General features: G+C 35.9%; 1 protein-coding gene across 6 annotated transcripts in view; it reads right to left on the reverse strand.

The window, feature by feature from the left end:
- syngap1b (synaptic Ras GTPase activating protein 1b) overlaps positions 1-16413 on the reverse strand; it is a 153786-nt gene that overhangs the window by 91235 nt on the left and 46138 nt on the right. For 5 of the 6 annotated variants that reach the window (XM_055047235.1, XM_055047232.1, XM_055047234.1 and 2 more), the window contains one exon: positions 5696-5801. The exons of the other annotated variant lie outside the window; for it this stretch is intronic. In XM_055047235.1, the coding sequence (XP_054903210.1) occupies positions 5696-5801 (106 nt within the window). The remainder of the gene's footprint in view (positions 1-5695; positions 5802-16413) is intronic. 6 annotated transcript variants of the gene reach the window in all.

Below are 16413 nucleotides of genomic sequence, written 5' to 3' on the forward strand. Positions count from 1 at the left end.
CTTGATTATGGATTGGAAATATTGCAACTAAGCAAGTTAAAGCGAAAGAAAACATTCTTATATAGCTGCTGCCTGTACAGGAAGAGTGCAAGTTATGAATGTTGAGTCATTTACCTCAAACTGTTTTTTGACTTTCAATGATAAAGTCTTTAATTGTAGGCCCTCTACACACGATTAAAGTCGTACTAAAATATAACTAAACAGCCAGTATGTGGATGGTCTTTGCAGGCTCTTGTAGACGTCCTCTGGACCAGGTGATGCACACAAACACCTTCCTTTGGATGGTCATGCTGTCTTGTTGTGGTGGCAGAATATCAGGTTCCTTAATGAAGAATTTGGGGAGAGAGGAGATAATCCTATCTGTTCTACTGATCACATTCCTGTCATATTAAAATTGTTTTTCATTATTTCTATTTTTAGTTTATGGAGCTGTGAACACAGAAAATACATCATAACACAAAGTACATAGGAGTTCCTGTCTCAATGGACAATTTTCACTGACTGAACACACATAAAAGGTGGAAGGATAAATGTAGGTTGTACATCCACGCTTAAATAAACGACATAGCCGAATATGTGTCAAAAAGGCCTTAGTGATCTTGGAGTTCTGAATCAAAACGCTGCTGCTGGTGTTCACACTAAAACCGGGAAGACAGAGCACATCAGTTCCCGTACACTGGCTCCCAGTAGCTCAGAGAGCAGACCTTAAAAAATACTTGGAAGTTTATAAATCACTGAACGGCTTAGCACCATAATACATTAGAAATCCACTGCTGTTCCATCAACCTTCCACACCAAATTTTATTTGTTTAAGAAAGCAAGCAAACCAAAAACATATTTATGGATAATATCAATGATATTCTATTTTACAAGTCAATTTCTTTTGTGTGTAATGAAAACTATGTGAGCTCCACAAGGACAAAAGAAAAAGATTTCCTGAGCGCTTAAACTACTTTTGTTGAAAATTGTTCGGCCAAAGACCATTCAGCTTTATTGTGCTGCTTTTCCTTCCCTGCAGCAGATTCAATCACTTAATAAGAGTTTTTCTGGAAAACACAACAAATTGAAGTAAAGCCGATTTACAATTTAAACACGAAACACTGAGAACCGCATTTATTAGAGGGGTCTAACACCTTCATTGTGAAGAGGTTAATGAGCAAAACTGGAGGAAAAAAGTAACTGCTGTCTTTCAGAGTCACCAAAATCCTGCAGCCTGACATCAATTACTGGTAACTATTCAAAGAACACGGGGAGCTTTAGTTGACTTGATCTTTTCAGGGAATGTTGGAATATTATTTTAGATATTTTTGGGACTCCAAGACAAATGCTCTTATTTGCTTTATAAACAATATTAGCAGGGATCTGTCTGCTCTAAAGAATGTAAGTGCAAAATACTAGATACACTATTTTATGTCAGTAAGTACATAAAAAGGATAAATATTTTAAAAAGAATCCTTTTTCCTTTGAATGTCATAAGCTATTAAACTAATTTCTTACTTTTGTGATTATTCAGGTAAAAATGTGTTTAGCATATATGATTACCTCCATCATTAAAAAAAAGCTCTCATAACTGAATAAATCGGAAAAACAAAACGATGTGTTCAGACACAGACAGAACCAGAACAATCTGTCTGTAATATATCAAGCATGTTCATATCTCAGTTTATCGGCACCCTTAGAAAAGTGCCGGTTTTGATGGAAGCTTAGCTGCAACAGCTGAAATATCTCCAGCAGGTTTTCTGAATGGCTGTTTCTGATCTACTGATTAGGACGATATCATGTCCTTCCAACTGCGGCAAATACTTCAGCTGTCCATCCTTTCAGAGGAGGTGATTGGTCTTAGCCTTTTAGAAATACAGTGAACCAAGTAGAAATACAGCATTTTACTATGTTTACTTTGAATCTTACATAGAAATGAAAATGATTTGCTGTGTTAAACGTCATTTTTATGTTTCTTATCAATAGAAAAACCTTAGCTATATCTCCAGCGTCCACAGTGAAAGGCAGGATGCAGCCTGGTCGCCTGCAGGTGATGTCTAGGATGAAATCTGTTTTGAAAGCTTTTACACGATGCTTCAGCCTCTGACATTTTGGTAACCTGGGAACCAGACAGACCAAGCAGCTAATCATAGGTTTATTTGCTGTCAATGAATGAGTCTGCACAGATCTCAAGAAAAAACAACAGATTTCCACCTGGATGTGCCCATCCTCATCCAGTCAGAGTATTGTGTTGACTACAGACCACCGGAAACAAACCCAGTTTAAAAGTGACAGTAGTTTATCCCTTTGGAATCAGTTATGCCTTAATAATTCACAAGTGTCACAAAAAACAATTATGTTCTACATTAAAAAAAGAAGTTACAAATTAAAGGGAAATTGTTGAAGAATTTAAACAAAAATTTTTAGATCTAAGAAGCTGTTTCCTTGTATCCTTAGAGGGACATATAGTTGCATATAGCTGTCTGCAAACAACTATATCCAGACGAGGCAGGTTTATTTTTATAGTAAATATATACAGTGTTAAGTCATAAAGCTTCAACCTGAGACAAAGAAACAAAGCTAGATCAAAATTTAATGCAAGAAGTTTCCAGTTCTATAAAAATCTATTTCATATTCTTGCCATTCTTACCCTTTTGAACAACAATATTACATTATTCCAATGAATATAGTCATATAATAGAAAAGCATTCTTTTTCTTGCAATTTATGATAATATTGTACAATATTTGCATTGCTCTGTGCTTCCGCATGAAGATATTTGCACAAGTTTAAAAATACCTTGAAATAAATTTTCATTTCTCTCATCCAAATGTGACGTTTGGAAGTTAACTGTTTTATTGCCACAATGTTTGTCTTCTCCCGCTGACTTTTCATAGTTGCTTTTAACTGCCAAGATGCCAAAATGCCAAGTAAAATTATGATTAAAACATCACAGCTCCAGTATTATATGTGCATTAATACACACAGTAGAAATCTTTTGTGCACTACGACAGGAGCTAACATCTGTGCAGCCAATCAGCACTAATGAATTGATTCAATTTTAATTTTAATGGTTTAATTTTATGGAGATAAACCCAAAAACAATTGGACATTAATAAGTCAACTTTACTTTAGAAAGACTCAAATATTTAATGGGGTGTCCTAATTTTCCCACAACTGCATGTGACTGTTTTCATAGCAGCTGTGCATCTGGGTAATCTAAACTGGCATTGCTAAGTCAGCGTGTGTCACAATGCAGAGGGACCGTGTCAACAAATGTGTCAGTGTGTGGCTGCTCTGTGGCCAGACAGCCAATCATACAACAACTAAGGGAAATATTTATCCTGTTAAATCAGCACTCCTGGGCCACAAAGAGGCGGCAGCGCCGGCGGAGCCACAGAAAGAGGACGTCACAGGGGAGAGACACAAAATAGCTGAGAGACAAAGAGGTGGCGGGTGAAAGAAGTGGGAGGACCCGAGAAAGACATCTGTGGACGGCGGAGACAAACACAGAAAGGGCTGATGAAGAAAGGTCCATTTCAAAAGGCTTCAAAAGGTGAAAAACCACGGAGAGAATGATCAAATCTGACCTAAAAGAACTCACATTCACCAACAGCAGATGCAGATGCAAGAAGAGAACCAGCTATAACACGGTTTGATAACCAGAGACAGAACAGAAAAAGCTCACCAAAATTTACACAATAAAAAAGAGAATCTAAAGAAAAGCAGCGCTTTGAGCTCCAAGCTGAAACCAGCCTTTATCTTTGGTCAGGTTTGGAGTGGTGCTGCGAGTGCTGCTAAATACAGAAAGAAAAAAGCCTCAAAAGATACGAAAAGCACCATTTTGTTGCTATGCAACTGACCTATTATAAGCAGACAAACCTAATAGAACAGAAGCAATGTTGGTTTAAAAAAATAAAATCAGCCAAATGTCCATCCAAAATATTCCATCAAAATAAGGAGAAAATTATACATAAAAAAGCCATATTTTCTGACCCACATTCTTATTGATCCATCAGTACTTCCAGCTCTGTGAACAGAATATGTGAGTGGTGTTGTGTTCCAACCCCATAGCCGTGAGTTGTTCTTTCCAATAAAGAAAAGTTTTGTAGCTACACAATTTGTTTCAGAGTCTTGTGGCAAAAAGCTCTGCATTTGTGTTTTTGGTGAGTAAAGATAAATCTCCCCCGTTCACCTTTTTACTTTTATTGATATGTCCAACTTTTCTTCCAAAGAAGGATCTTTGGAGAAAGTCAGATGTCCATTCAATGTTTTGCCACCAGTATGTTTTTTGTTCCTAAAAAAAAAAATCCAGTTTATGTTTACAACAATAAGCAATTGTACTTTTTGAAATGACATTAAAGTATAATGTAAATGCTATAATTTAAATATGTCAATTGTTTCCATTAAAACTCTCAAGAATATTCCCTCTCATGAGCCTCTGAAAAGGATTTCTGAGGTAGGTGTGAGATTTTCTACTATATAACGTCTAAGAAGATGGTTCTGCTTAAATCAAACACCAAGGGATTTTTTTTTCTCAAACAGAAGGATGCTGAGTAACCTCAAGCTCTCGTGCATATTTGAGTGTTTTAATCTTCTTTAAAACGTTTCCATGAAGCACCTCTGAGTGATGTTTACCCTCGGGTTAGTGTTGCAGCCAACAATGGAAGCGAAATGGTTGCTTTGCAGCACATCATTCTGAATTAATCAAATAATTATCTGTAGATGAACAAACTATTCAAAAGAATCAAAGTTAGGCATTACATACAGAAGAAAAACATCAACTTTGCAGAGAGGCAAAGTATGGACATGCTAAGATACCTTAGAAATGTATGTACAATCCAGAACACTTGTTTCCTTCTGCTCTGTCTGAGGAGATTTTATCAGAAGCAATGGGATAGAAAAACCCACAATCCCAGGAAAAAATGTCCTGGGCATTCTGAGAAAGTCAACAAAAATGCGTACTTAACCGTGTTTTTCTTCTGTCTGCTCCAATTTACAGTGCCATACTAGGGCAAATGTACACAGAAAAATAGAGGACAAAAATGTTTTTCCAGAAAACAAAGAAAATTTCTGAGTTTGAAAAGTCAAAAATGTGATCAAAAAACTCAAAAATTTTGAGATTAATCTCCAAACTGTTCAAGAAAAATTTTTAAAAATTTCTGGGTTTTAAACATTGAAACGTTGTGACTTTACAAACTCCAAAATTGACTGTTTTTTCATTAAAGAAATTTTCACTTTTCAAACTCAGAAATTGCCATGTTTTTTTTCTGACAATCTCAAAATTTCTGAGGTTTTTTATTTATTTATTTTTCTTAATATGTAAAGGTTTTATTGTCCCTAGTGGACTTTATTTGAGAAACCTGTGACAGTCACATTGAGAAATAAGGTCTACAAAGATGGGTTGTGCTTTACCCACAATTTCTGAGCTGTTTGTAAAATTTTTGACTTTTCAAACTTAGTAATTGTCTTCTTTTTGAGAATATTTCTGATCATTTTTCTCTAAAATTTACTTTGTTTTTTCTATGAATAATGGACTCAATACATCGTTCTCACTTTCCTTCAAACACAGAAGAACAGGAAAAGTTTTAAAGACCTCAACATTTAATTCAAACAGCTAAAACTTCTCACCCTGCTTATGATTTGTTGCTGTATTTCAGCAACAAATAATGCTGTTTTGTTCGGCTTGGGCGTCATTGGAGGAAAAGATTACTTACCCATCTCGGGGTGATGCCTTCCCTCAACAGGAACGCTGACTGTCCGACGCAGTAGCTTGGTCCTGTGGGACTCTGAGCGCCTCTCGCGCATCAGCAAAGGGTGTACCTGGAGGCCCAAAACACAAAGTCAATATAAAAAAAGTTCTATAAATGCTGCGTCCTTATTTCTGAGCACACTAATAAAGCACAGCGACAAAAGCGTTCCCCTTTCTGCTTTGGAAAACTGCTGTGCTGGCTCTGTCCTTAATTGACTGACATTACACATTCACATCAATATTATGATATACTAATGAATGATCGATGCAAACTAAGTGCCTTTGAGGTTGGGAAGACCATAAATGAGAAGTTTGACACTGGAGAGTTACAGCAGCATCATTAAATTCGCAGAAAGCAAAGAAAATAAAAATAGATCAAATAAATCACAGAGGCTGCCACATTTGGCCCCACAGTCCCCGAATTCATAAAAGTGAGACTTGTGGGAAAACAAATGGAAGAATGTGAAGGTCTAATCAGAAACACTGGAACCTTATGAAACTTCTGAGTTACAGCCAGAAAATGTGGCATGTTCTGCAAAATAAAGATCTATAGATCTTCAGTGTCATGGTGGTCATTATCAAATCTTTCACTTGATAGTGAAAGATTTGATACACTTTCCATCAGATATCCCATTAGTATTTCTGAGATGTTAACAATTTCACACATAACTAGAAAACATCTTTTTTTTCTCTGTTATCAAATATAGTTTTCTGATCTTATTTAATAATCATCTTATTTATGACATTTAATTCCGTGATAAAAATATGTTTACATGATAAATATGAATCCTGAAAACAATTGAATAAACTCTCAGTAGTCTGCATAAATAACTTATGATGATCAAACTACGACTTCTCATTGTAAATATGACAAAACTCTAGCTGACGAAGAAAGGTCTCACACAAAAGCAAGGATTTTCAAAAAATAAAATTGCAAAAGTTTGAATTTATTGTGGATTTTCTCTTCATTGTGTGGATCAACAAAAATTCAAACGTGGAACTTTTTCCCAATCAACATCTGAAAATACGAACATTTTTAAGGCTTTGGCCTTGCATAACCTTAGCTTTTCTGTTTGAGGTAAACAAGAATAATCCAACCACAGGCTTTGTTCTTTATTATTCCATTTATAATACACATGTACCACTGGCAGTAAAACAGTCCCACAGCATGATATAGCCACCATGACGCAGATAGCATAATTGCTAAACATGCTGTCACGTTGCAAAAAAATCTAAATAAACCGATTTTCTATGAACTGAGGGAGAATTTTTGATCTGATAGTTTTAAGAAATATCATCCTGACTTTAAGAGTCCAACATTAAGCTACTAAAATATCAATACAAAAATGCCAAATCTCTCCTATTGAAGTCTACAGCTGCAAAACAAAGCTGGTTTAAGTAATGCTCCAAATTCTGACAAGATCGACTAAATCTGCACAGATTTCTACGATTAAAAATGTTTTTTACACAAACCAGTATCTTTTGCATTGCCTTGAAAAAACAAGGACAGTTGTGAGGTTTTATTTTCTGTATGTTTAACAAATTACTCAATTTTCTGGCTTCTTTAGCATCTGAGCTAAAACAAATTTGATTCTTGAGTCTTTAAATTTGATTCTGCATAATTTGTGAACTTTCATATATTTGCAGTTATTAAGTTTTTTTAAAAAGAAAATAGCTGTGTCAGTGCTTTGCTTTGCGTCTGCACCACCTTTGATGATGATCTGTTTAACCCAAGGCCCATTTTAAAACTCTGAATAATAAATTAAAAGAAAATTCTACTTTCCCAGATATTTCAAGAGCCAGATATTGTACGAACCCTGTTCATAGATATCTGAGCCTTCATGCATAATTTTGAATAAATTCAAGTTTAAGAGTTCAGGTTTTGCTATGAAAACATTGCACACCTATGCAGTGCATTTACTCTACCATAAAACAGAATAGTCAGAATTAAAGTAGTGTTCTTGATGAAACCTCCTGACTACAAATAGGAAATCCAGCCAGAGTCCTTATGAATAAAAACCATGTTCAGTCTTCAATTTTTCAAAGTGCAGCCAGTGTCCTCTACTTAATGGCATAAAATCAATAGAGGAAACAGCAGCAGCCTTGCTTGTGTTCTGATGCGGTGTGTGTGTATGTAACATGAAAGCATTGGTGTCAGAGGGCGGTGCTGGCTGCAGAGTGCAGTGCAGGGTAGTGCAGCTTGGGGGTCTTTGGTGCGAATCCAGCAGCAGTGAAGGACGCTGGCAGGTCACGCTGAGCCATTTGTCCCTCAAGACAGAAGAAGGCCATTTATTTTCAAAGCAGTTCTGTTAAGATAAAAGGAAAACAACCCCTCTGTATGTGTGTTCATCTTTCAAAACATATGAATTTCATGCAGACACAGCCCTGAATTGGCCTTACAACCGCAGACAGGGAAGAGCAGACAGTCTGTACTGTGGCACCAGAGTTAAAGCAGCTTTATAGGAGATGCTTCACATCACTGCATGAGCATTCTGTGACTCTTTTGGTTCAGCTTAATCTGGTACAAGAACCATAAATCTACAGCTTGTGCAAATACATGCATGCATTCTTGAAATAACATTATGCACGTTATGATGGTATTACAGAACAACATCCTTGATGAAAAATATATGAAGATGCACCCATTGTTCATGAGCACAGATACACAGAGCTTGAACAGATTTGTGCGGGAGCTTTTTGCTCGATAGGGTTTGTCAAAGTTTTGGTATTGAGAGTTAGTTTGATGTTTATTTTCTCATTTTGAGGCCGTGTAGCGAATGATATTTCAGTAAATGATGATAGTAGCATTATGATAGCATGATGACAGTAGCATCCTAATTTTCATGATTTTATTTTTAATAAATTTTAACATGACCCATCACTTTTCACATTTGCTCTCTAAAACTGCAGCTCAGTGATTCATCCATTTTAGAATGCTTTCAGTGTTAAATCTCCTTGCCCTTTGCCTTCAGCAGCTGCTAAGTATTCTGGTAAAGTGCAAAAGTTTCTTTTCATCTTCAAGCAAACCTTAAAGAAAATATTTAGCAAATAGAAAATCCAATCGAAACTGTACCAAACGAGTCTTTTCAATCAGCAAAAATCCATCAACTTTTTGCATTTCGGATAATCTAACCCAGCTTTTTTACACACCACAGGAACAATGTTTGTTCACAGTTCTTGCAATTGCTTACTAGCAGTGGACCCCACCTCAATGCCTTGCATGTTGCAGATTTTTTTCTGCTTTAGCTGAGCTGCATTTCCATTGGACATATAAAAGGTTGAGATGAGAAACAGTTTTTATTAAATTAGTCTATTTCGTAAAACTGTGATGGAAACACTTTTTCTGCATCACACAAGTCACATGATCAACAACCTGGTATTGCCACTGATGTAAATATCACTGAAATACTTGAGTTATTTCTAAAATATTAGGGATGTAAATATATGTGTCACTCAATGTTCTTGAATGAAATGTTAAACAATAAAAATACAAATGGATTTTTATGGTAGGGCATGTGCAAATCGTGAACCGTGGCATAAATTACTCCATTTAATCACGATCCAACCCCTGCAGCCTCCCAAACTGGACTTTATTCTGCTAAATCTGCAAGTGACTTGCAGAAAAAACATCTGACGAGAAACAGGTCGAGATTAAAAAGATTTTGTGTTTAATAAATTAGGACAAATCAACCAATAATTAAGTTTTGTGTATGTGAATTTCTGAATAATTTCCTTTCATTTTCTATCCATTCCCCATATTCAAATATTTTTATATTTGAAATGCTACAAACTTTTATAGAGCTTAAAATGTCAGAAAACATTTCCCTTTAGGTCTGAATTATTCAGATATGTTTGCTTCACAGATGTTCTTAGATTTTTCAAGGTGAGGTTGTTTAGTTTGAACCTTTTATAATAAACCTTTCATTTAGAGTATTAAAAGAAATGCGACATGACAATTCAGGCTGACAACAAACAAAAATAACATAGTTTTCATATAGATACATTCTCTTTGCCTTAAGATGCGAAAATATAACATGTAGGGTAAATCTAATACATCTCTGTGGATTTCAAGCTCTTAGTTTGGGCAACACTGAACAGTAGATGTAGGTAAATACTAAGTATTTCAAGAATTGTTAGAAAATTTTCTGTTGCTTTTCAATTATTTTCAGAATTGATATGAATTTATACATAAAATGGAATTTGTTTTATTCCAGCTATCACAATTGCATCACTAGATATCAATGTATTTTCTCTAATTGTTCCTAACTTTGTTAAGATGTGCAACAAGGTCAGTGTATTTGTATTTCTTTCTGTTCAAACAATTGAAAGAGTCTGCATCAAAATAAACTGACCTGATCACATTTCAAACCTCCTGAAAAACCAAATCTTCACAGCCATCTGCCTCAGTTGTGATGAAGTCTCATCAGTTTGCACAGCTTTTATTTAGTGCTCCTCTGCGGTCAAGCGCTGTGCTAACGTGACTGAATCAGTTTTGTGTCAGTGAGCACCAGTAAAGCTGAATTAACCTCACACACTGCCAGCTCCACATTGATCAGAAGTGCAAATAAAGGCATCGCAGTTCAATTGCAATCCTGCTTCTTTACAGAGTTTATATATATATATATATTATTGTGTGATGAAATCACAGAAAGCAGCTGACTTTTGAGAAAACACAAAGTAGGGGAATCAGGAGAACAGAGGTGTAATGAACTCGTACGGTATGGCAGGTAATCGCGCTGAATGGTTCTGTGCTTACTGAAGGGATAGCTGTGGTTTTCAGCAAGGTTAAAGTGGCAGATCTTTCTGTCCAGCTTTTCAGCTGTTGCCATGGGATCCAGGAGACAAATGAGCTGCACTCACTTTTATCTACAGGAAGAGTTACGAGATGGTTACAAAATGTGTGTTTGGTGAAACAGGACAAGCTGCAGGATTGCATCTTAGAAATACAAGTCAACACCTTCAGCATACAGTCACTTAGCAGCAAAAACAAGAGGGTATAAACATACAGAACTGTGCAAAAATCTTCAGCCATTCTCTCAAAGAGCCAGACTATCTTGTAGAGTTTCATCTGGTCTTCATCGAAAGCTCTGCTGAAAATTTGACCTGTGTTAAGCCTTTACTGGCAGCGTTTTCCTATAGGACACTGCTAATTATTTTGTTTCTGGCACTTCTGGAGTGCAAAACCACATTGAAATAAACTAATTTAACATTTTTCTGAATTTTGGATATAATGACCCAGTTTTTAACTAATGTATTCCAACTTAGCGCAAACTACTCTGGCAGCATCAAGCAAGGTTATATTAGCAACTGAACAGCTGTTGCAATTTGGTTAAACCTTGGACCAACTTAACAAATCTTGTGAAATGAAAAATAAATCATTTGAAATGCATTTCAAGTAAAAATGTGGGAACAGAAAATAAGCTGTCATTGGATGTTTCAGGGAAACAGTTAACTAAACATTACAGCAAGGTCAACAAACAAATTACTCTACAGACAAAAATTTACATTTTCTATCAACTTCTCAGTTCCCAGACTTGAAAGGGGAGTAGTGTCACTTTTATTAAACAAAATGCCTGAATTCCTTTTGGGACATTTGGCTGGAAAAGGGTGAAAAGCCAAAGATTGGAAACTATTGAAGAGCTAATATCATTTTTCTAGATTCCTTTAAACAAAACCTTAGGGAATTAGGTGTGATGTAATTTTGTTTGCACTGTGTAAAGTATGTCTTAAAATATTAATAGCATATCTTCACAGACAACTTTCAATACAACCCCACTCAAAGGAGTTATGAATGTGATCATTCTGATCATTCTCTCTGCTTCTGCTGGTCTACAGAATATCATTCTAAGGTTCCCTTTCACTTCAGCATCCCACCAAGACATCCAGCTTAGGGAAAACATTTGGGGGCTGTTTTTATTTCTGCATGTGGCAGGATTTAATTGGTCAGATGTTGCAAACTCTGCACCTGGATAAGAGACACAACTCCAGCTCTGGCCCTGCCTTGACAGGTGCAGGAAATTGGAAGGAATACAACCACCACCTCTTAACCATTTCATCTTAAATGCATATTTAAATGTACTTTTCGAATCGGTGTTTGATTTGCTCAAATAAGGTTTGCGCTCTGGATGGTACCGCTCAGAAGCTGGGGTGTCCATTAGGTCTTATTTGGCGAAACAAACCACACGTCGTGTATTTATATTCCTAGAACTTTTCGCATTTGTTCCATTACAACCAGAAACATCAATGGAGTTTATTGCAGTTTTGTGCAACAGATCAACATAAAGCATTGTGTGGTACTAAAGTGAAAGGACAGTGTGTGATTTTAAAAATATAATAAATAGAAATCTAAATAGTGTACCAAACCAACTGCCCTTAGAAATCATCTAATTATCAAACAAAGCTCTGTTGGCTTCATCAGAGTGTGACCTCCAGTTTTCTCAGGGCCTCTTTGCTTACCCTGCCTCCATGGCCTAATCCTGAGTTAAGCAGAAGATCATGGATGGATGAATGGAGTCCACCAGTTTTGTGATTAAATCTCATAAATCTATCTGTATGATGCAACCCTCAGAGGTTTACATTGAAACCATTAAGGAACACAGATCAGGAAGGTCATAAAGAAAGTTCATAAGTTTTTCTAAAAAGCATGAGTATTGAATGGAATGTGACCATGTGGGCCAATGAGTCTATTTACCCTGGTACAGAGTTTTGGGAGTGTCAGCTTAAGTATCATCAACAAAGCAAGCTGTGGAACAAAAAAACTACACATCTGCTCGACTTCAGGAACAAGTCAGATAGGGGAATGGTGGAACTGAAAAAGTGAGGCACAGATGAGTCACTTAGGTAAAGTAAGGCAGGTGTAGTTGTTCAGTTTGGCAGGTTGAGGTTGAGGGATGCTCCTGGCTGGCTCGCCCATATGTCTTGATTGCTACTTCTGGCCCAGCTGTGGGGATCGAGGGAATAGGTTGGGACTGAATATGAAGTGGCTGGGATGTGTATGCAGATGAATATCTTGAGCATGTGTGTTCATCAAAAAAGAGAAAGAAAGTTTGTGTGAGAAATAAAGACAGTCAGGGGAGCCTGTGTGTATGAGTGGGCAATTTGGGAAAACTGTGCAATCCATTATTCCTTAACAGGGCAGAAATCAAACACAGTGACCTAAACACAAAGCCGATGAGTACAGACACAGACTAAGAAGAACAAAAAAGTTGGTTGTGTTTCTCCACAAAAATAAGGGAAGAACTTTGTCTTTGTACTAAGTTGTGTCCTACTTCAGTGGTTGCTCTCCAGGGTGTTATTAGGATTCTTTATAGCCCCTTGCTAGCTGATTAAGACAATTTCAAAATGCTAAAAGCCAGCCTGAACTTAAAGGGTGGCTATAGGGTTTTAGAAATGCATATTAATAACAAAACATACCCAGTTCCGCATTTTGCACGATCAAGTGCTTTGACTCCTTTGAGCATGCACATAAACCCCCATTTGAAAGTCACAGTGTCTTTATATTGGAGTTTAAGGGGTGGCATCAATGTCAGCATGTCCTTTCTGTATATCTGGCAAGCAAGAGAAGCTGAACTGGCCACGCTGGTCAAATGCACACCATGCAGCAGTTGCTCTGTGCAACATGTAAGGTTGCTGCTCTGGCTGCATCCAAAAGAGTCCCATTGCACACTTTTACAACTATAATGTTCCCAATTCAAATCCTGAACTTTTTACCATCTGTTTCACATGAACAGAAAACATGCCTATTACAGCAGCTAATGAAGTGGATTTAAAACAATAAAATTAAGTGAAGTCTGACCTTGAAAATTCAGACTTCTGAACTGTGACCATCAGTACATCAGATGTGTTGTAGTTTGTGGATGAGTGAAATATGAAAACAAATAAATGCAAAGCAGCCAAAATATAACCAGACCAAAATCTAACCCAGATTTTCCAAAAGTACAGCACCTTGAACTTTAGGACCAATGCAAATATGTGAAAAAATTGAGGGGCTTAAAATTCATCAATCTACGACTAGATTTTAGAGAAATAAATATACAATAAATTTAGTTGATTAAAATGTAGTAAGAATTAGTGAAACTAGACTAAACGTAAAATGATAACCAAATTGTGGACCAAACTAAATTCCATTATTCTAAAGACTATAATTAAAATTAAATTTGTTGTTAAAATAAAATTTCTTATCAATACGATAAACATCACAAAATAAAAATTAGTATGTCCTGCAATTCTGAACCGAGATGATGAGAAACGAAAAGAAGAAAAATTGGAAATAGCAGATTGTACTTTTGATAACATAATACTTTTGATAACATAATTTTACAAACCAACCTAAAGTAATCAGGAAAAAGCAAACTTAAAAAAAAACAAATAAAAAACAGCTGTCTATACAAGATGTTACACTTGGTGATGCACCAAAAACTATCACCTGCATTAATCTCCACATAAAGGCTGAAACTGATGGTGGAGGTACAGAAAGATCCAATATTTATACGCAACAAGATCATGAAAACTTCCCAGTGCAACCATGATATCAGTGAAAAAAGCGTTGTAGTGGGATATCAGAAAATTATATCTCTTGATACAGTGTTAAATATCCTTTCAATACCCAAAGAAAGCTGATAAAAAGAGCACTTATAATATAATTTAACAATGTGACTTATGAAGAAAAAATATACAGCAGATATTGCAGTGCTTAAGCTTGTAAATGTTATGAGTGCATCAGAATGGTCTAGGCTGTCGAAAGCCCTATGCATTGAACAGAGAGCCCTGGCCAAGAGGGATTTTTCGTAATAAAAGTGATAAATGGTAGAGGACTGCTTTTAAGGTCATAGAGATCTACTACTTGTTTTAGGGAAGCTGTCAGGAGACAAATTAAACCCAGATTTCCTTTTTTTTTTTTCCTTGTTGCCTTGGAGGTAAAGGAAAACTGTACACTTATTGTATGGAAAGAAGTTAATCAAAACCCTCAGATAAAAGTCATTTAAACACTTTGTTTAAATGACAGAATGACCTTTATAAAAATTGTTTTGTTTTTTATGTGACTGGCAATTTTCATTTAAATGGCATGTAATAGCTGCTTAAATACCAAGACTTTCTGGTTAACACGAGTCCAGCAGTTCAGGTCAGCAATCTAACTAAAAGAATCAACCTTTTATCCTTTTCTTTTCTTCAAGTTGGTACCCACCTCCATTTTATCACATAATTAATCCCTCAAACTCCCACACAACAGCCTCTTGATTGGTTCTCGATGGTTCATAAGCAAACATAACAACTCCTCAGAGCCACTGGGTGATGGGACTTATTCATAAATTGGCTTTTATGTTTTTAATCTAGAGTACATGTTTCAATTAAAATAAAAGACAATGATATTTTATTTACAATTATCTGCAAAAATATTGAAAAACATTAATTTTGTGATAAAGTTACTTGAAGGATTCAAATGTGCTCAGACTTCTCAGGTCCTTGGATTATTTTTTGCCCAACTATTGACTACTACTTCTTGACCTGATTATGGCATCATATGGTGCAGGGTCAACTTTAAGAATCTGTAAGGTTGTGGACAAAAAATAACTGTACACTCTGAAAACTAATCAGTTTCTAGCAGATTAATATTTAGTGGATTTTGTAACCTCAATAATGAGTAAATAAACCTTAGATGCACCATCCTTCATTTGATCTGTATGCCAGATTTTCAGCTAATATCTCTTTGGGGATCACCTTGAACTAAAATCCAATTTTCTCAGTTGAAATGTGTTATTTATTTTTTTACAAATTCAGCTAAAGAAATTAGAACAAACTGACAGGCTTCTGCCATGTCCATCATATGCTGCTGTGATCTGCTCTATGTCTGCAGACTCTTTGGCCACTTCCCACGCTTGCCTTCTTTTTTCTGACTACTTCCACACTTTCAAAGTCAGACAACCTTTGCCTCCCCTTCTGTGCATAAATAGAGTTGAAACCAGAAATGTACATGTTCTGTACAAAAAGACATGTAATCTTTTTTTTTCTCGTTTGGCAAAATTCAATCAGACTGAGCACATTTGCCAACAGTAGTCTGAAAGCACTGTTCTGACTGTAGACTCTTTGAAAACAATCTGGAGTGTATATGATTTAGCACCACATGTGGAAGTGACTCAAATAGGATATTTTGAGGTGTAACAAGATCGGAATTGAGCAGTTCTGAAAAAGTCGTACATGGGTCACAAAAAATTCAATTTGGTCATGTGAACATATCCTTAGAGGTGCTACCTTGACAATTATCCCGAGGGATGTTTGAAAAACCCCGTTGCATTAATAAATTAAGCAATTAATGGGATGGTAAACTAAAATGAGTTCAACAATTTCCTTTCTGGTGGTTAATGTTTTTAAAAGGCAATTTTATTTAAAGAGACTCCATTACCCATTTTATTTATAGTTTCAGCTGTGTGTGGCTTTTATTTACATTTTATTTATTATTTTTAGTTGTGGTGATTTATTTTACATATTTAAAATATCTCCCAGCTGCAGTGTGGAATGTTCTGTACAAAATTAAAGTTGATCAGTCTGCAAGTTTACATTAATATGCCAAGATTAATATATTATTTGAAAATGGTCTTTAAACAACAATATTAGTGTTTATTGCAGTAGTTTCTGGGACAATTTATTTAACTGGGGCAGAATAATTTATTATCACAGACCTTGGTC

Source organism: Poeciliopsis prolifica, unplaced genomic scaffold (assembly GCF_027474105.1).
Source record: "Poeciliopsis prolifica strain line A6 unplaced genomic scaffold, Auburn_PproV2 SCAFFOLD025, whole genome shotgun sequence".
Taxonomy (NCBI): domain Eukaryota; kingdom Metazoa; phylum Chordata; class Actinopteri; order Cyprinodontiformes; family Poeciliidae; genus Poeciliopsis; species Poeciliopsis prolifica.